Source organism: Daktulosphaira vitifoliae, unplaced genomic scaffold (assembly GCF_025091365.1).
Source record: "Daktulosphaira vitifoliae isolate Bord-2020 unplaced genomic scaffold, ASM2509136v1 Scaffold_1, whole genome shotgun sequence".
Classification (NCBI taxonomy): domain Eukaryota; kingdom Metazoa; phylum Arthropoda; class Insecta; order Hemiptera; family Phylloxeridae; genus Daktulosphaira; species Daktulosphaira vitifoliae.
The window spans coordinates 23,294,434-23,320,144 of NW_026099572.1; the positions used below are offsets into that span (position 1 = coordinate 23,294,434).

Here is a 25,711-nt window from a genome sequence, read left to right on the forward strand (position 1 = left end):
TGCATGGGCTAAACCGTTAAAAACTAAAAAAGGTAAAGAAGTCACTAAATCTATTTCCAAAATACTTGACGATCGTAGGCCTAAGTTTTTACAAGTTGACAACGGAACTGAATTCTATAATAAAAATTTTGATGAGATTTTAAAAAAGTACAATATTAAAAGATATTCAACATTTTCAACAACTAAAAGTTACATAGTAGAACGGTTTAATAGTACATTAAAAAATAAAATTTATAAACAGTTTACTGCGCGTGGCTCTAACAATTGGATAAGTATTTTACCGGCTTTAATGCGAGAATACAATAACTCACATCGCCGAACAATAAACAGCACACCCGCAGAAGCAGACTCTAACCCACTATCTATAAAACTACATCAACGTAATATTAAACAAGGAATTAAAAAATTTAAAATTGGAGATAAAGTGCGTATAAGCATACACAAAGGTATTTTTACTAAAGGATTTTTACAAAATTGGTCGACTGAAATTTTCACTATATCAAAAATAAACAACACTAAACCGTATACATATAAATTGAAGGATTATAAAGGTAACGATATTGCAGGTGGTTTCTACGCCGAAGAAATTAGTAAAACTCATTTTCCAGACGATTTTTTAGTCGAAAAGATAATTCGTAAGAAAGGTGATAAATTATATGTAAAATGGTACGGCTTTAAATCTACAGAAAATAGTTGGATAAATAGTTCAGAACTTAAAAAATAATATCAGTTTGAACATATACACGCGTTAAAATGGACGTATTTGGCAGAACAGAAGAAAGTCAAAGGTTAAGCCAATTGCTAGCTCTTCATTCATTAGTTAATCAAATACATGACAGTTATGGTAAGAAATTTGAAGAAATACAAAATGTATGCAATGACTTGAATAATAAAATATAAGTTGATTATATTAAAAAATTCGAAGAAATACTAAGTGTTTGTAATGACTTAAACAGTAAAATACATGAAATAAAAGAAAAGTATATAAATTTGGATATTAAACTCTCTGCATTAGATAGCACAGCTTTAATCGGACATAAAAAGTAACACGGGCGGAATTACGTGAATATGACTCGTAAGAAACTTGATTATTTGTATAGCAGAGTACTTAGTTTTATACGGTCCGTGACCCTTTTAACACGTGTGTGTGACTTATAAACTATGTCTAACTGTTTGATTGATATTGAGTGCATAATGGGATTGAACTCAAATTATTTAATTAAAGAACTTTCGGTCATTGATGTAGACTCTTGGGCAACTCAACACTGGATTTTTAAACATTCGTTTCCAAGACCACAATCAGAAAAAAGTCGAAGTGTAAATAACTGGCTGTTAAAAAATCGTCATTTTATGTCGGTTCACTTTGGTGATGTTGAGGCTGAAGATATAGTAAGAATATTAAACTCACNAAGATATAGGAAGAATATTAAACTCACTTCCTTTTGAAAACATTTATGTAAAAGGATTACAGAAACAACGTATTCTTGCAGAATTTATTCCACAAGTAAATATTTTTAATCTCGAAGACTTGGGGATGCCAAGAATTGACCAATTGGAATTAGCGGAAAATACACCTAGTTGTATTTATCACATGAACCTAAATCCTAAGAATTGTACTTTTTATAAAATATTTTTGCTTAGAAATTGGTTTATAAACAATATTTGACTTTGTATTATTTTGGAAATGTATTTTTTTGAACTCTGTGTTAGCAATAATTTTTTTAAATAATTAAATAAATATATTTTTTTATCATAGTTATTTTATTTTATTCTTTACTTCAAAATTATTATAAGGGGATTATAATTTTTTAAATGTATATATTTTGTATACTTATACAATTATAATAATAATAATAAAAAAAAAAAAATGTATATATAAATATTATATATATATATTACAACAAGTGATTAAATGTTAGCAGTTTTACTCTAGTATAGTTATAACAATAATAATAATAATAGTAAAAACAAAAAAAAAAAAACAATTCTTTTAATTCAATAATGTTTCGAAAATAATTTTGTGAACAATATTACTCAGAATTGAAAAAAAAAAAATATATAATAATATTAATAATAATAAATAATTGAATAAAATTATTGATTTCCTTCTTCAATCCGATTCCTAAAATAAAAATATGATTTTAGTTTTTTATTATTTTATACAACAATTAATTTGTACACATTTTACTCTGTACCAACTATCCTCTTATCATTTATCGTTTTTGTGACTATAGATTTTTTTCCTCGTTCAATATCCTATTAAATAAAAATTCAACTATTATTACTATTAATATTTTCATATTATTTATTTAAACAATAATTGAATTTTTACTTACTAGAGTGTCATCATAGCAATTTTAACTCATTATATTTTCCATATTTTGTTGATATGATTACAGTTTTCCTTCTTCAATCAGTTTCCTAAACATATAAATACAACAGTTACTATTATTATTATAATATTTTAACAATCATTGCATACTCGACTTTGTAATGACCATGAGGTAGAGTATCTATCTGATTCGGCAATACTATCCTCTTATCATCATAACGGTTTAGTGCAAGTTTTCTAGTCTTAATCGTTTTCATTTTATGTTTGATTGACCTGAATGATATCATCTCCCGCTCAGCAGAGTAATTATCGTCTACTTCTTGAATGTGTGGGGTAGACAACCCCTTGAAAAGACATTGTTTATGATCCATTAACGTGACATGATTACTAACTACAATCTTAGACACCCCTTTGGCCTTGATTTTCTCTTTACCGTCCATTTCGTATCCATATGATTTTGACCTGAGAGCAATAAGTTCAGCTATGATTTTTCCAAGGGCTTCGTCTACACACACACATTAAATAAAAATAGAAATATTATTATTATTATTATTATTATTTAAAATCAATATACATTTAAAAAATAATGTAAACCTGTAAAGGTCCCTGGTAATTTAGCGCGTTCTGTTCGATAACATTTATGATTAGGATCTAGGTTTGAGGTATCTAATTTTTCTAAAAAGCCAGGTTTCTTTAATACATCATCGTAAAAATCTTCTGTATGTATGAAATAAATGAGTGAATCTATACAATAACCATTATTATTTTTAAGTTTTAAATTATATATATATAATTTTTATTTACCTGTGTCCATATAACAAAGCTCGATGTGTCCATTATACATTTTTCTCATGGTGTTGTAATGAAAATCATACATCAATGTTTTTGATATTTCTAACACGCTAAAACCGGCATATATAGGTTTATCAAAAATAAGAGCATCGCGGAACAAGTAAATGGCGCAGAATTCATCAGTATAATCAGTGCTCGAATTGGGGGGGGTGCGCAGGGGGACGTAGCTCCTCTACTTTTTTTAAAATTTTTTTGCGCACCCCAACTACTTTTTTTTATGAGGACGGTGGAAAATACCACCTCTTTTTTTTTTTTAAATAGTAGTATGATAATGAAATATAATTTATTAATAAATACTAAATAAAGAAATGAGTAAAAAAAAAAAAAAAGGTCTTCAAAATGCTAGGGACGCAGTTTTCAAATTGTTAAGTTGAGCTCCCCTACTTATTTTTGGCCAATTCGAGCACTGAGTATAATATGTAATGTATTTAAAATTTGGTTTATTAATTAAACGCTGAGCTGTTTGAGCATTAGTTACCAACTTTATTTTCATTCTATTTCTGCATGACTCCATGGTTTTTCCTATAAAATTTAATCGCGTTAGAGAGCATAATAATTTATCAATTTTTTTTATTTTAAATAATTACCAAATACGGCGTTATTCATTAATTTAAAAAAATCATTAGTAGCCAACTTTCTTTTCTCCGTGTTGACTTTAATGTATTTTGATAGCCATGCGCTCTGTTCAAACTGTAATACTCTGTGTACATTTTTCAGTTTCAACCCAGCGTCCATAGCCTGTTTCAAAACAGTATAGTGTACAGTATAATTTTTTTTATTAATTAAAGTAGTACAAAGTTTAGAAATTTTTGCCCCTGGTGGCATAAACCTTTCACACAAGTAAGGTAGGTCAGAATGTGCATCGTGTAAAGTCTGAGGATAATCAACGTCCACCTCCATAATATAGCCGGTGTTTGAGTTCGATCCGGTCCTTTTTAGCAGACTGGTCACAGCACTTACAGATATGTCCTTTTCATACCACCTAAAGTTTTTTCGGGGAAGAGCTTGACTCATACCCCATCCGTACCTGAAACATGATAACATTATTAAATTAAATTAAAGAAAATGTTTATAAAATAAAAAATAAAAAAAAAACTTACAAATTAGTAGCATCTAAATATATCAGCCAGCTTGACGGTTCACTCGCATCATAACCAGTCGTAAATTTATTGTTTGCTTTGGCATACCTTTTTACAGCTTGAGTGATACCACCTCTTATTCCGTTTTCTATGAACAGAAGCATATCATAGTCCGTTAAAAGTTCAAGCTCGACTTTAGTTATTTTCAGCATGGCGTCAAATGATAAACCCGGAGCGGTATAGTAAAAACAGGGGTCTAGTCCATAGGTTGATAAACACAGGTCTCTGAAAGCTTCAAATACATCACAAAGAAGGTGTACATCCAACTCATTGTACCAAATAACGTAATCCTTTAAAGTTTGGTGGTTAAACCGCTGCCAAACATTTTGAGCGTGTGCATAATCTTCTGGTAAAATATGTTTTTCTGTAAGTGAACTAATACAAAAAAAAAACTTATTAATGATAATATATTAAAATATTATTTATATGGAAATTTGTCTTGTAATAATAATACCTGTAAAATTCTTCAATAGGTGGTAAAGAACGTTCTTCCAATTTTTCCCAACTATTCATGTATTCATAGCAAAACACACCTTTTCTAAAAACTAAATCTAAATCTCTGCTCTGATATGCAGACATTACAGATTTGAATTTAGTCTTGTCTGAACGAGCTAAATTTGCACTAAGCGCATCTAAACTTGACGACATAAATTTAAAGGTGTCTAGAAAACGTACAGAAAATTTGTTTGAAATGTACTTTGAAAAAAATATAAACTTTTCTTCACTATTTGGTACCACGGACAGTGTATGTGCGTCAAAACCCAACTCGCCAATAATGAAACTTTTATCATAATTCATATTATGAGCGAAAACAGGTACAAATTTTGGTGTCTGCATTCTTAAGTTACATGAATTACATACAGTGTTTCTAAACTTGCCACTTAAATGGTGATGGTCTCGTACTGCATGGTTCCTTTCAGTGAATTGACTTGTACATAATGGACATTTACCTCCACTTAGAATAGTGTTTGAACGTTCCAATCCTCCCTTGTCATCTTCATCNCGTTGTGAACGTTCCAATCCTCCCTTGTCATCTTCATCGGTTGATTTGTTTTGAGAAGTTGTTCAATTCTTCTACACACATCCACAATACTGTTAACAAACTTTTTTCCTACTTCATTGTTGGTTCTGTCTCCGCAAAACACTACTGGGTTAACAGGTATATTGTATGCATGAAGTAATTCTTCAGGAACATTTTCACCTGATTTTACCTTGTAAACAAATGACATAGGTTCATGGTTATGTGTAATAATAGTTTTTTCTCACTTGAAGTTGCCGCTAAGTCGTCCGTATTTTTAACCAGCATCGCCTCGAAGTCAGCATAAATTACAACGTCATGCTTATGAGTGTTGCCCCAATTTTGAAAACGTAATGAACTGCCGACGGTGGGCATAATAGGCGCAACAGGTTTATTTAATACACACTGTCTTTTATGTTCGGCTAAACGAACAGCCTTGTCTGGTTTATTCGGTTCGTCGATATACCCCTTGAAACAGCGCTTACATATAGCCATAGTAGCTCTGTGATTAATAATTTGTGATCTTACCAAACGAGAAAAATTTTTAATGTAGGCATAATGATATTTATCACCATTAGTTGATTCATCATTAAACAATAGTAGGTCGAAATGATCGTTCAACTCTTGATCACATATCTTGTAAGGAACAACAATATACTCTTTGTTATTTTTGCGGTTGTGGATTTTATCAACGTTACATGTTGGCTCACACATTTTCAATCCGTACACATTCACAGAGACACCCGGATTCCTTTTTTCGAATTTTTTGACGTCCTTGACTTCAACTGGATAGTTTAATTCTGAAAAATCGTAGTTTTCTGGTGCGTTTAGGTAGTGACTAATTCTGCTTGGATTTGGCGCGTCAACATATTTTGCCATAATACTATATTTAAAACACATCTCATCATTATTTTTTACATTAATGATTGCCTTATGTGCTTCAATGCTGTCGGGTAATTTGATGTACGATGAGCCCCCGATTGGTTTATAACGATACACACTTAGTAGTAAACCGTTGACGCTGTCTATTGAAAAGCCAGATCCTTTTGATGTGTAAACTTCTTCTTCATGCATTAATTTATTAAATTCTTCTTCTAGTATGGCATGCAAATCGTTGTCAGCCATGCATAGTGTTCGAGCAGCGGTTTTGAAAGACCTATTTTCTATAACAGATGTATGGGGGATTTTGTATGCACCCTCCAGTTTTAAGTTAAATTTAATAGAGTCTTTTGATATTAACTCAGTAAGCAACTTTATTATCTCGGGCTTGGCTTCATCGAGAAACAACTGGTAGTGAGGCAATAGAGTGAGATTTTTCTTATAATAATTTTTTATCATACCTCCAAATGCAGACTGGATTAATTGGAATCCTTCTGTTTTAACCTCTTCTAGACGTTGTTTTTTTGTTCGACGACCTGCGGTAGAACTAGCAGTACTAGTTAATGCTGAATCGGCTTCTAGACAGATTTGATCCCCAAGTTCACCACCCCAAATGTCTTCATGTTTGCGTTTATTCAATGAAACAATAGATGGACCTAAAAATATATATCAATTTTAAATATAATAGACTAGCAAGAAAAAAAAATTCTCTAAGATTTTAATACCTTGATAATTTGAGGTGGAATGTACGTATAAATGTTCATTATCATAATAGTTTGAAGTATGTGTTATTACACTAGCTATCTGACGATTTTGTTCCGATATCATGGTAACTAAAATATAAATTAAATTTTTTTATAGTTTTATAATTTAAACAACAACTAAAAATATTATTTAAACAGTATTTTTTGTAAAATAATAAAAAAAAAAAGAATTAATCAATATAATATGAAAATAATCTTTTTAAAAGATTTAAAATAAAATAACTTATCCATTGTTTTTTCTTAAAGTATAGCTTGAAATAAATTAAATTTTATACTTAGCAATATTTAAAATCATCAAATAATAATAATAATATATTTTTGTAAAACTATCGAAAAGTAATCAGTTTAATGTAAAAAACATTTTTAAATATTTATATATATATTGTTTTTATTTTAATTTATTACTGCTTTACTAGATATAATCACTTATTATTAACTAAAATATAAATTGAATTTAATTGAATATTTTTACTCACTATGTTTGTTCAAATGTTTTTTTAAATCTCCAAAGTATTTAAAATCTGCGTCACAAAAGTCACATCGGTTTCTTATTCCCAAATGCGTTTTTTCGTGTCAACGCATGTTTGATCGAGTTGAAAAAGTTCTTACACATTTACTACATGAATACATGATGAATAATAATAATAATAATAATAATAATGAATGATAAATTAATTAATAAAATAAAATAATATTGAAAAATAATAAAATAATGAATAATAAATAAATAAATAAAATTATAAAATAATACTGAATAATAAAATAATAATAAAAATGTTTATAGCGATACAATGATTACTTGTTGAAAGCAAAGAATCTTAGTTCTCAGTAAGAAACAAAAATCATATGCGCATCTAAAGCATACACTGGCGGGTTATATAGTTTCGATGAAGGGGTGTGTGCGTGGGTGTCTGTGCGTGTGTGTGTGTGTGTGTGCAGACACCACTATTTTTGTTACCCTCTCTACATACTTAAAACCACCATTAATACAACGCTTGTAGAATATTGTGTAGGATATGATATTAGGTACCATTGTTAATTTATTTTTTTTATTTTAAATGATAAGACATATGAGGTTTTATGTATATATTATTATTTTATTAAAAACAAAATATAAAGATTGTACATTTTTTGACTTAACATAAAAACAATATTATTAATATTTGGCTTAACATAATTGAAAATTCTACATAAAATTTACACACAAAATACTAATTTTTACAAATAATTGTTGGACTCTATTGCCCGCCATAAAATGTAATTCACATCTGAATTAAACCCATAGATTTGATGTATCCATTTCTTGAGGAGATTCGTTTCTTGGTACAGCTAATACAAAAAAAAAAAAAATATGTTATTAAAAATAAACTAAGTCTATTTGAAACAACGTACAATAATAACTATTAGACACATCATTAATTTCAGGAAAAAGATCGGGGCTTGCCCGGTCATCAATAACGCGATAACAAAGTCCATATGTTCCTTGAGTCTATTAACAGAAATACATTTTTTTATTTTATAACTTATAAAAATTAAAAAAAAAATAATAATAATTATTATTATACTTACTAAAACACTATAAAATTCATCGTCATAGTATTGAATTCCCAATTCATTATCGGGGAATTCAACTAAATCACCATTGTCATTGAAATAGACGGGTAAGATATTTTCAGGATGTTCTTCAGGAATATTTTTAAGTATTTCCAGAAATTGTGTGCTGTTATATACAGGAGTATTCTACAAAAAATATTTATTTTGTTAATAAAAGATATAATATGTATATAAAAAATTTAATTTCAAAAAATATTTCGTACAAAATTTATTATTAATATTATTATTTATTTTTTTATATACATACCGAAACACTAATGTCAAAATGTTTCCAGGATATTAAAATGTTTTATTAGTTATAAATATTATTAATATAATGACAACATATTATGAAAATATAAAAATTAAAATAGATGCTATGATGTGAAAAAAATATTTAAAAATAATTTTTGTTAATATTAAAATATAAGATACTATTTTGAAAATATAATAATAATTCTACAAATTCTATATTGACAACAATAATATAGAAATACTTAGTTGATTTTTGACTATAAAAATTGTATTTTTTGGAATTAAATATCTCTCAGAGTTATACAAAGCGTGGTGAGTGAATTTTTAATATACATATACGGCATATTATGCACCTGCATTCATCGAAAACATAACAATATGGTACCAGGTGAAATCGTATCATAGGATCGTGTAAAACCGCCCTCGAAACATGACCTGCAATGGCGAACAAAAATACATTCTCTATCACATGTATAAACAGGTTCACACGTGATGGGACACCACCCCAATATACGAAGTACCGCCTCTAACCATACTCACAAAAATTTATCAAAACAAGTGACGTAGTGACGTACAAGTGAACTAATGTCGCATATGTGAACTAATGACGTTTAGAGGTACTGACGTAAAGAAGAACTTTTGTCGTATAAAGACAACTTTCATTGAAAAAAATACCAAAACACTCGATCATGTGATCAGGCGATCAGGTGATCATGTGATAATGTGATCAGGTGTTTTAGAAGGAACATTTATACACTACTTTTGAATATTTTTTCATTTATTTTTTATTTGGATTATTACATTTAAAAATACATTCGTAAAATTACTTATTCATTAGACGCAGTTAAAATATTTGAGAAGGTATTGGTTTCACCATAATGTATTTTTTTAAATCTGACCATGAAAATTCTCAGCTCTCACTAGATCAAATTTATTGGTTTATGCATCAAAATTCCTCGATTTTATCTAGATGATGAACCAAAAATTTTAAAACTCGTTCAATTATAAAAATTAAAAATGAAACCTCATAATTTCGATACTGTAAAAAATGATATTTAAAACAATGTTTTCTACACTTTAAAAATGCTATAACTTTTAAGTTTATCCATCCTAATTATTTATTAATAAAGTATACAATAGACAATCAGCTTTTTTTGCTACACTTTTTATAAAAATCCAATGAAAAACAAAACAATTTTTTTTTAACATAAGTTTTGAAAATGTGCTGGAATAACTGCGCATTCAATCCTTTATCTAATTTAAGCCTTTAAAACGTGCTTTAATATTTGAAGAAAAGTTTTGTCCAACAATTGTTATATTATAAAAAAATTGCAGTCAAAATAGTAAAAGCCACAATTGTTGAAAAACGAAAAAATATTTGTTGAATTAAAAATTTTAAAGATGTTAGAACGTGGTGGTAGAGCCTGTATATTCATTAAAATTAGACAAGTAATTAATTATTTAATTCATTTTAACTAAATTGATTAATAATGTAGCACATTAGTATCGCAGTATAGTAAGGAAAAGTATAGACAATGTCTAGCTGTGATAGATATTATGTCCATAAAGAACGCGTTCGGTGCTCTTCTGTTAAATTTTATAATTTGTATAAATGTAATTTTTAAAATTTAACAAGAATTTAATTTTTGTGTAAATATATTGCTCAATTAAAATAAACATTATATTTTTGCTTTGACTATAGATGAATCAAGGTGATTTTTTTTTTTTAATTTTGCATAACACTTTAAGTGATTTAATCTAATATAAGTTAGAAATAGTCAGATATTCAGGAACATTTTCAAAAATTAAGTTGTAATCAAATTTATCATATACTTGTTAGTTTATCTTTTTTAAACTCTTCTTGTACTTGAGTTTTCCGTTGGATTTTCATAAAAATTATACCAAAGAAAGTTTATTTTTTCTTATATACTACATTAAAATTTAATTAGTATGAGTGTTTTTAAAAATTTTAGCATTTTTAAGATGTAGACAATATTTTTAATGCTATTTTTTACGGAATCGTAATTTTGAAATTTTTTTTTTATTAAAAATTTGAGGAATTCTATAAATTTTTAGGTTCAACTAGATAAAAATAGGGATTTTTTGTTGCAAAAATAAATAATGTCTATACAGTGATAGCTAAGAATTTTCATGGACAAACATAAAAAAATACACGCACCATCCTTAAACAAATCTTTCCATGGAAGCTAAATGTTAAAAATTCATCATCATTTCCTTAGGCTCTATGTTATTTATTTGAAGTTGTTTGTACCTTACAAATGGTCTTACGGAATTTTTTCTCTGGTTGTCACCTGTCCCAATCTCATGATGGCCAAGGGAGCCAGCAAAGTGTGTGTTACTATTATTGTTTCCGTATGGTCAACTATCCGGCAATAAACAGCGACAGTGCAGGGCATTAGCACTAAAGCAGTGATTCAATAATCCATTGTGCTCCTTTAAATTAAGTTCAAAGTTAAAATGTCAAAATTTCATTAACAATACACTAAACAGTAGATATAATTACCCCACCACAGAGGGATGGCTCACAGTGGTGACGTGACATAGTTGGGCCAAGCATAATGATATCTGACAGTGTTTAAAGTCACTATAAAAAAAACGCTTCGATGCAAATCTTTAGATAGTGTTTAATTTTAAAAAATTAGTGGATTATTCCAAAATCTAAATGATGTGCTATCATGTGCTTCGAATCGAAGCTGAAAAATACCATAAGTATAACATGGACACATTTTTGGCAGCTAAATATAATTTTCCTTTTCCTATATTTTATGTATACAACAATAAATACCAAAAGTATACGTTATTTAGTCGTTAAATGCACTAATGAGTAGTTGAGTTAAAATATATTTAACCGAAAATTTAAATTCTTCGGTATATAAAAAAATAACTAACATTAACTTTAACTTACTTATATACATCCTTATTAAACAATAATTTAATATAATTATAATTATTACAGACTGTTTATTGATGGATCTAAACAATAATGGTAAGGTATACGTATTAATAAAAAGAAGTCGTAACTAAATTACTACTTAATATAAAACGTACATAAGCATCGTCTTTATGGGAAAACTGTGTAACTAAACGTTTTGAGATTTAAATTTTTTTTCGATTAATACATATTTAACACATTATTTTAAGTGGTTTTCAAGTCAACATTTTTATATATTTTTTTTGAGATCATGAAATATTTAAAAGTTTATTTATAATTTTAGTAACACTAGAAGGTGTTTTCTTTTGAATAGTTTTAAAAATCAATTAAATGGTTTTTTCATGAAAAATGTTACATTGAAAAATAATTAAATAATGAGTATATTAGCTTCGATGTGAAGCTGAGAAGGTATTAATTTTACCATGATGTGTTTTTTTGTGTTTCTTGCCACTTTTTCTCAGCTCTCACTGGGCCAATTTCTTTCAACGATACGTCAGATCACAAATCATATCTAGTTGAAGACATTACCATTAATGATTGAAAAAATTTCGTTCCCCGTAATTGAGAGACATCTTTAAAAATTTACGATTATTGAAACTAGTTTTAGTACTATACAGAGTGGCCCAGCACTCACTGACAACTTAAATAACTTAAGATCCAGTTAATATTTTTAGCTGATTTTTTTTTAAATAATAGTTATACGTTAGGTCTATAGCTAGATCTCAATTATTAATTTTTTTACATTTTATCAAAAATATTAATTATTTTTAAATTTTAAATAAAATGTAAAAAAAAAAATCTAAGATAGCTATTTTGTAGAGTAGAATTTAAGAAAAATTTTAATAAAAAAATATCTTATTAATATTCAGTAATAAATATTCTGTAGCATTTTAAAGTTTGTGAAAATTTGAATTTTCATGTATTATTTTACGGTATTAAACATTGAAATACGTATTGAGAAAAGGACAAAAGAAAACACTATCTTTTCATAACTATAATTTGGAGATGTGTAACTTTTTCCATGAAAATACTTATACTTTTGAATGAGAGTGATAAGTAATAATTGCCTTATCAAATTTCTTATCATAGTATTAATGCCAAGGTTGTAAATTATAGTAATTACGAAAAGATAGTGTTTTCTTTTGTCCTTTTCTCAATACGTATTTCAATGTTTAATACCGTAAAATAATACATGAAAATTCAAATTTTCACAAACTTTAAAATGCTACAGAATATTTACTACTGAATATTAATAAGATATTTTTTTATTAAAATTTTTCTTAAATTCTACTCTACAAAATAGCTATCTTAGATTTTTTTTTTACATTTTATTTAAAATTTAAAAATAATTAATATTTTTAATAAAATGTAAAAAAATTAATTATTGAGATATAGCTATAGACCTAACGTATAACTATTATTTAAAAAAAAAANTTTTTGATAAAATGTAAAAAAATTAATAATTGAGATATAGCTATAGACCTAACGTATAACTATTATTTAAAAAAAAATCAGTTAAAAATATTAACTGGATATAAAGTTATTTAAGTTGTCAGTGAGTACTGGGCCACCTGTATACCAGTAGACATTTTTTAATTTTTCAAATCATTTGATTTTTATTTCATTTAGATTTAATAACTTCAATAAATATCAATGATACCATCACTATTGTCTCCTCTCGTGAGAAGAAATTACTTATTCATGTTAATATGATTTTACTATGTGTTTTTTAGCTTCGATGCGAATCTAAGAAGGTATTGGTTTTACTATGATGTGTTTTTTTTTTTGTGTCTGTTACCACTTTTTCTCAGCTCTCACCGAACGGATTTCATTCAACGATACGTCAAAAGATCACAAATCGTATCTAGTCGAAGACATTACCCTTAAAAATTGAAAAAAATTCCCCTGTTCCCCATAAATGGGGGAAACCTCCAAAAAAATTACAAATTTAAAAATCGCTAATTTTCGAAATTTTCGAAATTTTCGAAATTTTTGAAATTTTTTTCAAAAATGAATATATCAACATATTTTTTTTTTTTATAGACGCTTGATGTCTTTACCTATCATTTGATATATTTTTTTTGTAAATTTGACTCTTTATCTGCCTATAGGGGGGGATTTAAAAAGACAACTTTTTCACAAAAAATTAACTTTTTCAACTTAACTTTTTTTAAATTAGACCATTTCCCTATATATGGAGGGGCTTAAAATATAAAAAATTCATATATAAAGTAGAACTTTTGAAAGTGTTCCGGAAGGTCTGACACTTTTATATATATCTTTAATTAAAGCTTATGTAATATACTTTATTATGAAAAAAAAAATTGACCTCTAGACTTGTCTTCATGGTAAAAATGGCTAGCAAATGCTATTTTTGTGTGAAAATTCTCGATTTTATTTTTCACATTTTTAACTTTATAATGCTATAACTTATTGAAAAGTGTATTTTTTAAAATTAAACACTATCTAAAGATTTGCATCGAAGCGTTTTATTTTGATAGTGATTTTAATCACTGTCAGATATCATTATACTTGATCCAACAATGCCACGACCCCCCTGTGCTGGGTTTCTTTTGTGGTTGCGATTTTACGATAAAAATGCAAAAAAAAAAAAATTGAGCTTCTATGATAAATTTACTGTTAATAGTAATTATAAAATTTATTGACTGCATATTAATCTTAACAATACTAATTTTTTCTATCTAATGATGTCAATTTAAAACTTGAAAGTTCAATCAATAATAATTTGAAAACAATTAATTATAAAAATTTTATATTATATTTTTGAATTTAAGAACTACAAATCTGGATTTAATCAAGGAAATAGAAGCTGATGTTGCTTTTGTATTTATCCACCAATTTCTTAGGATTAAACACTATCTACAGATTCACATCGAAGCGTTTCTTATGATAGTGATTTTAATCATAGTCAAATATCACCTATACTTTACCCAACAATGCCACTGAGCTAGGTTTTTTTTTCTTTACTGAACTTTCTGTAAATAAAGATTTGAAAATTATTTTTAAAAATTGCAAAACAATAGTGACTAGTTATAAAATACTAATTATTCAATCAGAAACTGATTAAAGTTTAAAAATAAACTTAATAATTAAATACAGCATGTATATATTGTATAAATCTTATAATATTTGTACAATAATATAAATAAAAATCATATTTTAAATCATTGTATTTTAGTAAACTATAAATTATTATTAATCAGATCTATATGCTATGGTTCCATTTATGATTGAAAATACTGGTAAAACATTTGGTAAGAAAAAACTAAATCAAATTCTAATATGGTTAGATTCTATAGTATTTTAACTTGTTTTAGAGATTATTTTATGTAAAAAAAATTAGATTCTACTTTTTATCTGTTGTATTTACATATGCCATGCATAATATACTTTGTATATGTACATTATATTTATACTAAGATTCGCCTAGATGAGGTTCCTTATAATTAGGTCACTGATTCCGGTAGTCGGGGAAGACAAGTGTTGTGCAGGAATAGTATTATCCCACAACCATTTTAACAGAAAAATAGTAGACATTTAATTAATAAAATGAGTAAAATTCAAATATAGTAAATAGTGATATGTATAAGGTATAAAGTTTACATTTTTCGACTATGGTTAACACAATATTTTAATAATATTTCAATTTTAACACTATATTTGGTATCATCAATATTAATAAAATTGTGTTGTTAAGCTAAAGGTAATAGTTTGAAATGAATACTATATTATATATTTTTAAATAAATGACTTAACATTAAATGTATAGTCTTTTATTTAAAATACAAAATACATTTAAAATAATTAAAATTTTAAATTTGTATTAGACTCTAATACACCAATTTAAATTTTCAATGACATTTAATGTAAAGACTGTAGGAAATTCCCTACCACAAAGAAAAAGCCTGTTTGTATGAAGGAAATTAAAAAAAGATTTTAATTAAAATAATTATAAATCAACTATTCTAATGCACAATACTTATTTTTTTATTCATCCTATTCAATAAATTTTATTAGATGAAATATTAAATAAATGAATAAATTACCTAATAATATGACTCAAATATATTCAAGTATTATCTTAGGGCATCTTCAAATACCGTGTTATTAGTACACTTCTAAACTAGCATAAAATTGACATGCGAAAACCAAAATACTATCCTACTAAAAATTACGCGCGAGATAAATTTTAAACGATCACGGAGTGTAGAATTTTTGTCCGATTTTACATTTTTAGTTTTTTCCATCTTCCTTGTAGTATGTAGATTATAATAGTATATAAGTAAAACGAAAAAAAATCGTTTTTATGATAAAAAGTGACTCAAGATATTCGTGCGGCGCAGACAGGAGTGCCAAGAAATACATAAAAAAAAAAAGCTCATATTTCGGTCAAAAATGAACAGAATACAACGATATTTTCAGGGTACCTTTGAAATGTCTTTGGGCAAGCTTAGTAAAAATTTCAGAATTTAAATTAAAAAAGACTGCCGGTAATGAGCGTAACGGTCACGGTGTGCTAAAAATTCTCATTTTCGCGAATAATTTTCCTAGAATAACGTTGTCGAACTCTTTTATTAAAATTTCTTTTTAATATAAGAGCTCAAAATCTCAATCATTATTTGAATAAAAATAATTTTGATAACAATTTATTTTTAATTACTTTCAGTAACATATTTTACTTAAATTATTAGTTATGTAACACTATTTAAGATAATTCCCTTATACCTTGTAAGAGTTGCAACTTTGTTTTTTCAAATGGGAGCACATATTTTTAATTGAATATAATATTTGCTTTTTTATTTGAATAGTTAATAGCATTTAAACTTTTACAGGTACTTACATGTTTATTTATAACGTCGCTATTCGCAGATACGCAGAATTTATTGTCAATTATAACTTAATCAACTGATATGCTTTAAATGTGATATTAATGTGCATTGTAATTATGTCTCCTGTCAATACAGAAAGCATATCTATTAATAAAGTTATAATTGAAAATATATTCTGCATATCTGCGAATAACGGCTTCATAAAAAAAAAAAAAACAATTAGCTACCTGTAATTATAATTCCTTGTGAATTGTACATTAACTCAAAACTTTGAATCTTTAAGCTTTTATAACTAATAAATTTAGTTAAAAAATCAAATGTCATTTATTATTAAAATAAAAACTCAAATACTTAATTAATTTTACAATATGTGTTACTATTTGAATAGTTAAAGTTGACAATCTCACAAGGCATAAGAGATAAACTTATAAAGTATTGTGATGATGTCACGTTACCATTATTGTGAGAATTATTTTAATAAAATACAGACAGCACATCCGCTTCCTGAGACTGATGAATTAACAAATAATATTTATTGCCAATTTGGCAATAGTTCAAATTATTATAAAAACCCAAAATACCTGACCATCTTGATCAGTCGACTCCAGTGCCTTGTGTCATTCATCAGTCCAGTACTCAGTTGTCGCTGTCCGGCTTACTGCTTAAAGTAAAGTCATTGTTTTTTTAATTTTTAAACCTATCTACTCTCTTCCACAACATTTCAGAGTATTTGTGTCTTGCACTTCGTCTGCACCTTATACTCGGCTACTCCGTTCTCTCTTTNCGTACTTCATTATTCTCTCCAAATAACTAAAGTACTTGTGTCTTGCACTTTGTCTGCACCTCGTACTTTGTTATACTCTTTACCTGGTACGCCCAGTATTTGTGTCTTGCACTTCGTCTGCACCTTATACTCGGCTACTCCGTTCTCTCTTTGAAGTACTTGTGTCTTGCACTTCGTCTGCACCTCGTACTTCATTGTCCTCTCCTATACCCCAAGTATTTGTGTCTTGCACTTCGTCTGCACCTTATACCTAGGTGTTACCCTGATTCCCTTCCTATAACAACAGCCATTCGACACCCACAGCTAACCCGGAGTATCAGCCGAGCACGGTGACTGCTGTGCGACAACAGGCACGTGAATACCTAAACAGCAGGCATCCTCATCTTCATATACGTACACATTACATTCCTCTCCCCTCTTATTGTGTTACGACAGTATTACATTACTAATAATTTAAGATTAATATGTAAATAAAAGTAACACAAAAATGCTTTTCAAAATTATTTTTATTCTGTTAGTAATTGAATGGTTCATTAAAAAAAAACATTCTATAGAGTGATCAAAATCTGGTAAAACACTCATTTTTTCAAAAACTATTGAGAATTTTTAATTTTTGTTAAAAGAAAAATTATTAAGTTTATAAATTTAAATTAAAACTCTACAATAATATGAAGTTAAATAAATTTTTTTTTTATTCCTTCAGGGATAAAAATGTTTATTTGTAATTTTTTAAAATGGGGACCACTATTTTGAATTTGATAATATGATAGAAAAAAAATTACAAACAATTTTGTTCTTATAATTTTTTTTATCCGAACAACCGTTTACGTTTTATAATTGTTTAAAGATATTGATCCCGATAAATAATATTATCATTTATTACGTTTCATAATATTGATGGTAGTGCAACCTGTTTCTGAGAAAATGAGTGTCTTACCAGATTTTGATCACTCTGTATACGTATTAATAATTTAGTCAGATTACAACTTTCATGTACTAATTTCTTTGATTAAATGAAACCCAAATCTTTTGTACTTTACAAATAAGTAGAAACATAATCGTTAACTATTTTTAAATAGTACATTGATTGAAAAGTTTTTAAAAAATATTAAATATTCATAATTAGAGGGTGTATTTATTTGCTACACTTAAGTAAAATAATTACAATAAGAATTATCTCAAAGAGAACATTGTCTTCTATTCATTTTATTTTAAAATAATTTTCTTTTAAATACCTAAAATAGGAGTTAAAGTAATATTTCAGGGAAAAATGAAATAAATGTAAAACTAAAACGTAAAAAAATTATTATTTTAAAGAATTATCATAACAAAACATTTTTGATAAGTAGCGTTTTATCTTATAACTAATACATTGCAAAAAATTCAGAATTAATTTATTTGTCCTCTCTTTTTTGATCTCTTCTGCACAATACCCTACATATATAGTATTTATAAATATACCAATTGTTTAAAGATTGATAACTTACTATAATATAATCATTATTACTTAAATTTCAGAGGAATTAGAAATTTACTTTGTTCCACCAAGTAAGTAATTTATCTGGCTAGAATTACTGAATACCTTTTAATAGGTGAATATGATTAGAATTTTGTTGATATTTGATGCACAACATTGAAATTACAGTTTATATTCTTCTTCTTCATTGATTCGTTTGTAATATTTTCAGTTGATGACATAACTAGTGTAGCAGCTCGAGAACAAGTAATTCAAGATAATCTCGGTGACTTTTATTGTAAGAATATTTTCTATGAAAATTGATTTTTTCCTTTTTTACAAAAAATGAAATTTATTATTGAAGTCATTGAATTACTTTGAATCACAAATTTAAATTATGTTATGCCACTAATTATCATGGGTAGCCTGTCTGAATATACATTAGGAGAAAAAATTTACTTTAAAATGAACATTTCTCTCGTTTAATTCATGACTTAACGAAATGTCGAAATTTTATTTGTAGTATTAAAAATTTAATACTTAAATAATGCTTAACATAATTTTTTTATAAATATTAAAAGTGATATTGTTATATTGTATTTTTGTTATCTTTTAATTTGTTGAAATCGTTTCAAATCTAAAAACTCAGTCTTTTGTAACTAGTAAAAATTGATTTCAGGTAGAACGGGACTTGACATGATAGAATCTGAGAAGTGCCCGAAAGGTATATGAATACTTTACGTTACTTTTTTTTAAAATAATTTTTTCGGTTTTGGACTATGTAAAAAGTATATTTTTTGTTATTTGTTAAAAATTAAAATTAAAATTTTTTCAAAATTTTATGTTAGCTATTTTTGATTTCACTATTTACAAGCAATTTGATGGGTCTATAAAAAATTAAATACTTATTGGATTACAAACATTTTAATAGATATAATGGGTATGAAGCGTGGATGGATAGAGCTCTTTTACTGGTATTTATGAACTCTGCCCATTCTATGTATTAAAATTGTTCATAAGGAAAGGACTAAAAAAAATATATTTTTAAATAAAATGAATAATTTCAAATAATAAAAATGTTTATATTTTTCTTATTAAAGTTAAAAATTATTTGATATTAGATACTAAGCTTGTTATTTACAATGACTGAAGGGAGCATATCCAGTGACAGAATCTTAGTTTAAAAGTTTTTTTTTTAATAATTGAGATAAGTTTGGAAATATTGACGCACATTGGTCTCAAAATAATATTTTCGAATTCTTGAAAATTAAAATATTTGTAATGGGAAAATATTTTATACGTACTAAAGTATACTATTAAGTATAATTCATTTTTATGAATTAATTCCTATATAAAAAATTATCAAAATTATGAAAATGAAAAACTATTAAAAAAAAGTAACATTACTTTTATTCAATCATCACATTATTTAAACTTCATACTGTAACAAAAATTGAATCTTTTCATAATAGATATACACTAATAAGTCATTAAATACCATCTATGTATATTACATATAGATAGTATTTAATGATTTATTAATGAGGTTTCATTTATCAGAATCTTCTATCTAGCAATGAAAACGTCTATTTTAGTCAATATTTTCCTATCAGTTATTGGACAGTCTGGTGGTAAAATACTTCACCCAGTCACCACGCTTACCGGTGGTCTGGTTGGGTTGGTATATCATTTCAAGAGCTGACTAACTCGTTAGTGTCTTGTACGTAATAGAATCACTGAGGGTGGGAATGATCATATAGGTACATATACGTATTTTTTAATTATTGATTTATCGAGTTATACGTTCTACACCATCAAATAAACCACTGTTTACTGAAAATATATTTGTAAAAATTTGTTGCTACTAACTGTTATTATACTCATAGTCATATATCAAAGTTACAATTTGTTCAATACAAGTTATTTAAAATTTTATGATAATTGTCACCATGACCGCTTTTACTGAGCAAATTATTAAACGTTTAGCCATTCATAAATATATTTTATCTAATATCAACAATAACACAGTTCCACAAAAAAAATCGAATGAAAAGTGCTAGAACGCCAATAACGCTTACGAAAAGAAAGAAATAAAGGTTAAAATGTGGTTACGGCACTAGTGATGCTTGGTTGTCTTTTTTTAATCGCAGTAGTTCATTAAAATGTAGGTTTTGTTATGATTTTGTCCATTTTGTTTGCTAATGTGGCTGATGTAGATATTCCTATAGATATAGCTGCCAAAACTGTTGTGTCATATTTTATACCACGGCCATCTCTATTTCCACACCTTGGCTTCTGCATAATTAATTTCTGGCGAACTAATTTTTCAAACTTGAACACCCCATGATAGTTTGGTAGACATCTGTAAGACCACAATTTGACACTAATTTGCTATCTGTGCTGCGCTGTTAGGTACAACAAATGGCTTTGACCATTGACATCTTCTTTCTGGTTCTTTTGTTCTGTCCCATGTAGACTCCGTGTTAGACTTAATATTACTTGCCACCTAAGCAGATTCTAAAATCTAGTACATTTTGTTGAGAAAATCTCCAAGCTCACTTACCGTTGGCGGTTTGTCGTCAGTCCACGTGTATTCACATTTACGCAGAGCAACTGCATGTATTTTACCAGTTACTAAATAGTCTAGTATGGTGTCTAATTGTTCTTTGGTTGTCCCAAAGATGATAATGAATGAATGTTACTATTCAAGTTGTAATGTTACAAAATTTGTATTATTTATATTAATTTTTGACATCAGTGTGTAATAATACAAAAATAAGAAAGACGGTGATTTTGTATGTTTGTAAATACGGCAAATTATAAAACACAATTTAGCTAAAGATAGACTAAAAGAACTACTTTATTTTCTAATATAATATGTAACAAGCAGCCCCTTAATAATAAAGGGGAATGGCCTATTACGGTGCGATGGTGTTGTTTATTTTGTTGAAATCAAAATGCGGAAATCAGAGGGGATAATAAATAGGTACACCTGCTTATGATTGTATAAATTACGAATTATATTACAGTTCTGCAAATGAAATTCTTAAAATTAAAGGGAAAGGGGGGGTAACTTACATATTATACTGACCGACAAAGCGGCCATGAACAAAAAAGATAATATACAAAATAAATAAAACAAACAATTAAACACTTAGCTGTATAAGTTAAGATGGTAATTAATGATGGTGAGCGTGGACTGTATGTGAGCGTTGATGACGATGTGAACGATGACACTAACTCGTAATATGCGAGAAGGATTATTTTACGAGAAAAGGTAACACACTACTTAATTGTTGAGGAACGACTATTAGATCGTAGTCGCGAGAACGAGTGTACTGTTCACGTACCAAAGAGGATGTGTCGCTCGCTGAGGAAGTAACGATGACCGGACGAATCATTAACACGTTCGAACCGGTCATACACGAGTGCCACACTCTACCCAACATTTCCTCCCCGAGTTGAAAGTTATACAACTTTTAAAATCTTTGTTGGTGTTTTAAATAACACATAAACATAAAACATTAAAAAAAAGATAAATACANAATATTTTTTAATAAATCAACTAACATTATATATCAAATTAAAACCTTTATTTGACATTTTTATGTATAGATGTAGAAACAACTTTGTACAAGGAATATCAAAATCGCTATATATTGATGAAAGAAATCTACAATATTTTCGATTATGAAATCGAAGATTTAAATAATAATGAATTAATAGATCGTAAATACAGTCTAGAATGCAAAGATAATGAAAATTCTGATTGTAATACTGAATAAATGAATAAACTCAATCAATAACTTCATTACTAAATGTTGCCATGTAAAATTTTTTGTCAATCCTTAAAATAATCTATTTATTAAAACCTTATTATTATTTTTTAATTGGCTTTATTTGAAAAATTACAATCTATACAGTATGCACAATAGCAAATCTTATAATTATGAATTGAAAAAAAGTTGTACTGAAAAGTTTAACTTATTTGTTTAGAAAAGGACTATAAAATTAAAGGTATTCAAGGCAATTTGTTTATGTTTATTATTTAAACCATGTATAATTCAACAAGATATTTGATACGAGGTAATAATACAAAAATAAAGTTAAAATTATGATGTGTTGGGTATTTTGACCAAGGTTGGATGTTTTGGGAATTTGGTCAATTCGTGAGTAATGAGGTTCTATCGAGGTTGTAAAGTCTGAGTGTTTAGAACAGTAAAGACAAGTAGATATAAAAAGAAATGAATTAAGATCCTCTCATAAAGGTATTAAACGCTGAGGTATTCTTGTAGTGATCGGGATCTTGGCCTCCTATCTGACACACAGTATATGACCAAGCACTAACTAGTTATTAATAATTAAATTAAATGATTTTTAAATCAATCTATTGCTTTACCATTCCTTACTCAGATTATTATTAATTTTTTTCTATACTAGTAATATAAAATACAGATTATACATTTTTCATTGATAAATGTAAGATCCGTAATGCAAAGTATTTGCAAAGTAACGTAATTGCAAAGTAACGAACAAGGCCAATAACTAAAAGAGTGTGTAATATTATATTATCACTTATAATATTAAAATATTATATTATGTTATCTTTTGTACATGTATGTCATATATTATGAATTCACAAGATCATCAAAACAGGGTTCCCTTATTTAAAATATAAAATAATAAATAAACTAGGCAATTAAACCTGATTATTGTACAGATTCAAAGTAACGCCTATGTGTGGGTTCTCAATTAGGTCCAGCCAATCACATTTAACTATTAATTAAGATCTACAGTTTCTAAGATCACACTAGGGATCGCTACACGACCCTCATCTCTATAAAAACCCATTTTTTCCTATTAAAATTTTTCATCTATTGGTAAATATTTATTATGTGTTAAAGGTTATAATTATTTCAGATTTAAACTAATTCAATAATATTTTTATTAAACTAAGTATATTGCAACTCCACACTTATTGGGTAGCTAGTCATTGAGCTTAATGTTTTTGTTCTAACGGACATCACGCCGGCAAACAGCACAAAGAAACATACGAATATATTTTTTTAGTGTTTAATTTTTGTCTTGATGATTATTGTGCCGTATCTTTTCAATATGATACCGCCGGGACACATTGGGCCACCACAATTCCGCCTTGACAAATCTTTTACATAGATATAAATATTTCTGAATCTTGTTTTGGCCAGGCCAGAAGAAAATTTAAGAAATATTGGTGTCGATCTCTCAATAAAATATAATCTCATAAAAAATATACTCATTCTACAAAGTTAACTAAGGATACATTATTTAATTAAAATTATATAAAAAAAACATAGAGTGTGTAGAAACTTTTGCATATAATAATACAGTCATAGATTTTGTGTAACGGGTTCATGTTATTTAAAATTAAACGTTTTTTTCCTTTTGAGCGGTCGTATTAACTGTATAACCTGTAGTGTGCAGCGTGCGAGGCATAGTGAAAACTCATAATTAACATTGGATTGTTTGAAATAAGCATTACATTACATGGGTTACGAGGTAAGTACAAATTTAAATTTCCGCTTTCAAATTATAAACATTCTATTGCGTAATAAATCATTAAGATAGGTAATAAAGTTTTGCAGGATAATTGACTTCATTTATTCAATATTGTTCAACCCTGGGATCAGTTTACTATTTTTGTCACAACGTTTGTATACATTTTTATTTATATGATCATTACCCTCATGTATTTAAACTTCGTTTATTCACCCCTCTAAAATTGTTCTTTATTCACATCATTATATTCTTGCACCCTTACATATTTTACCATATTTAACACATGTGTTATTCCGCCATTTACTATCTTGTCTAATTTTTATTATTCGGCCATATATACGTCACATTATATCTTTACTCTGACTAAGAATCAGGCCTTAAATTTTCTTTTGGTACAATATAAGCATTCACACCTTCATATTAAAATCCATATCACCACTATTTTTGCCCTTCATTATTCATTTCCCTCAAACTTACATCCTATTATTGGTTATATCATACCATTTGCCATTAGCTGCCACCTTTTAGTATTATTTTTCTTTTTGGTTTATTACAAGTGCACAGGACTACATCTCAAAAAAACTTAATATAGTCTATTATCTTTAAAGCTGAAAGTATAACATTTAATATTGTAATATTTGGTTTAATTGTAAAATAATTGTAACTTCCTGAAATATTGTTATTAGACCAGAGAGTAAAAATTTATAAACATTTTTGACAATGGTTGTACTATTCACTTTGTATTAAACTAAAAAAAAAAAAAAAAAAAAAATACCCAATNATTCACTTTGTATTAAACTAAAAAAAAAAAAAAAAAAGTTAAAGTGTTTGAGTTGTTATGAATACTTAACTTAGTTTTATAATTGTTCTACAATTATAATAACAGATAATCATAAATTGAATTGTAATCGAGGTCGGCCTAAAAGAATGTGTTTATAAGGTATTTTTCGGTGTTGCAAAACCGGAAAGTGGGCCGACTGCGACTGTTGTAATTCAGAGCATCGTTAGTCATTTGACAACTATTGTGCGGTAACTATTACTTTTATTTTTAATAAAGTAATTAATTATTCGGCAATACTATTTTATTTTATTCTATTTGTTACTCTCGTAACAGAGTACATAAGATGGAATGGATTGAATTGTTGGGGAGAGTACATCGGGAGCATTGTGGTGTTGTAATATATTCGTCATTATCATTACATAGAATAATGGTAGGTTACTCCTTTTGTGTCCACAATAATGGTCAATAATAACTTTTTCGTTTAATATAATTAACGCTTCTATTTATACATATACTA

The 25,711-nt window shown here is 27.4% G+C and overlaps 3 protein-coding genes and 1 long non-coding RNA gene across 10 annotated transcripts in view; 1 reads left to right on the forward strand and 3 right to left on the reverse strand.

The window, feature by feature from the left end:
• Positions 1-22,717, forward strand: part of LOC126896167 (uncharacterized) — a 38,969-nt gene extending 16,252 nt beyond the window's left edge. For all 3 annotated transcript variants that reach the window (XM_050668701.1, XM_050668702.1, XM_050668703.1), the window contains 6 exons: positions 11,810-11,839; positions 15,010-15,060; positions 18,938-18,967; positions 19,108-19,173; positions 19,555-19,599; positions 22,491-22,717. In XM_050668701.1, the coding sequence (XP_050524658.1) occupies positions 11,810-11,839; positions 15,010-15,060; positions 18,938-18,967; positions 19,108-19,173; positions 19,555-19,599; positions 22,491-22,660 (392 nt within the window). In that variant the 3' untranslated portion in view covers positions 22,661-22,717. The remainder of the gene's footprint in view (positions 1-11,809; positions 11,840-15,009; positions 15,061-18,937; positions 18,968-19,107; positions 19,174-19,554; positions 19,600-22,490) is intronic.
• On the reverse strand, positions 1,917-5,319 carry LOC126896145 (uncharacterized). 3 transcript variants are annotated; one of them, XM_050668650.1, is made up of 10 exons: positions 4,778-5,319; positions 4,285-4,698; positions 3,772-4,211; positions 3,667-3,706; positions 3,137-3,234; positions 2,927-3,076; positions 2,483-2,837; positions 2,337-2,421; positions 2,182-2,275; positions 1,917-2,122 (listed from the first exon to the last, which is right to left on the reverse strand). In XM_050668650.1, the coding sequence occupies exons 1-8, from the start codon at positions 5,158-5,160 to the stop codon at positions 2,394-2,396; spliced, it is 1,908 nt and encodes a 635-aa protein (XP_050524607.1). In that variant the 5' UTR covers positions 5,161-5,319; the 3' UTR covers positions 1,917-2,122; positions 2,182-2,275; positions 2,337-2,393. The 3 variants fall into 3 exon arrangements, with proteins under 3 accessions (XP_050524607.1, XP_050524606.1, XP_050524605.1); XM_050668649.1 differs by having other exon boundaries at positions 1,918-2,122; positions 2,196-2,256; XM_050668648.1 differs by having other exon boundaries at positions 1,918-2,122; positions 2,182-2,256.
• LOC126896153 (uncharacterized) lies at positions 5,329-7,578 on the reverse strand. 2 transcript variants are annotated; one of them, XM_050668663.1, is made up of 3 exons: positions 7,461-7,578; positions 6,946-7,053; positions 5,329-6,876 (listed from the first exon to the last, which is right to left on the reverse strand). In XM_050668663.1, exons 2-3 carry the CDS (start codon positions 7,046-7,048, stop codon positions 5,531-5,533), a joined length of 1,449 nt encoding a protein of 482 aa, XP_050524620.1. In that variant the 5' UTR covers positions 7,049-7,053; positions 7,461-7,578; the 3' UTR covers positions 5,329-5,530. The 2 variants fall into 2 exon arrangements, with proteins under 2 accessions (XP_050524620.1, XP_050524619.1); XM_050668662.1 differs by lacking the exon at positions 7,461-7,578 and having other exon boundaries at positions 6,946-7,140.
• On the reverse strand, positions 7,845-12,446 carry LOC126896175 (uncharacterized). Of its 2 annotated transcripts, XR_007701785.1 has the most exons (6): positions 12,207-12,446; positions 11,357-11,437; positions 11,105-11,286; positions 8,554-8,724; positions 8,377-8,473; positions 7,845-8,313 (listed from the first exon to the last, which is right to left on the reverse strand). It is a non-coding gene; the product is annotated as an uncharacterized LOC126896175 (long non-coding RNA). The 2 variants fall into 2 exon arrangements; XR_007701784.1 differs by lacking the exon at positions 12,207-12,446 and having other exon boundaries at positions 11,357-11,727.
• Positions 22,718-25,711: the final 2,994 nt, after the last annotated feature.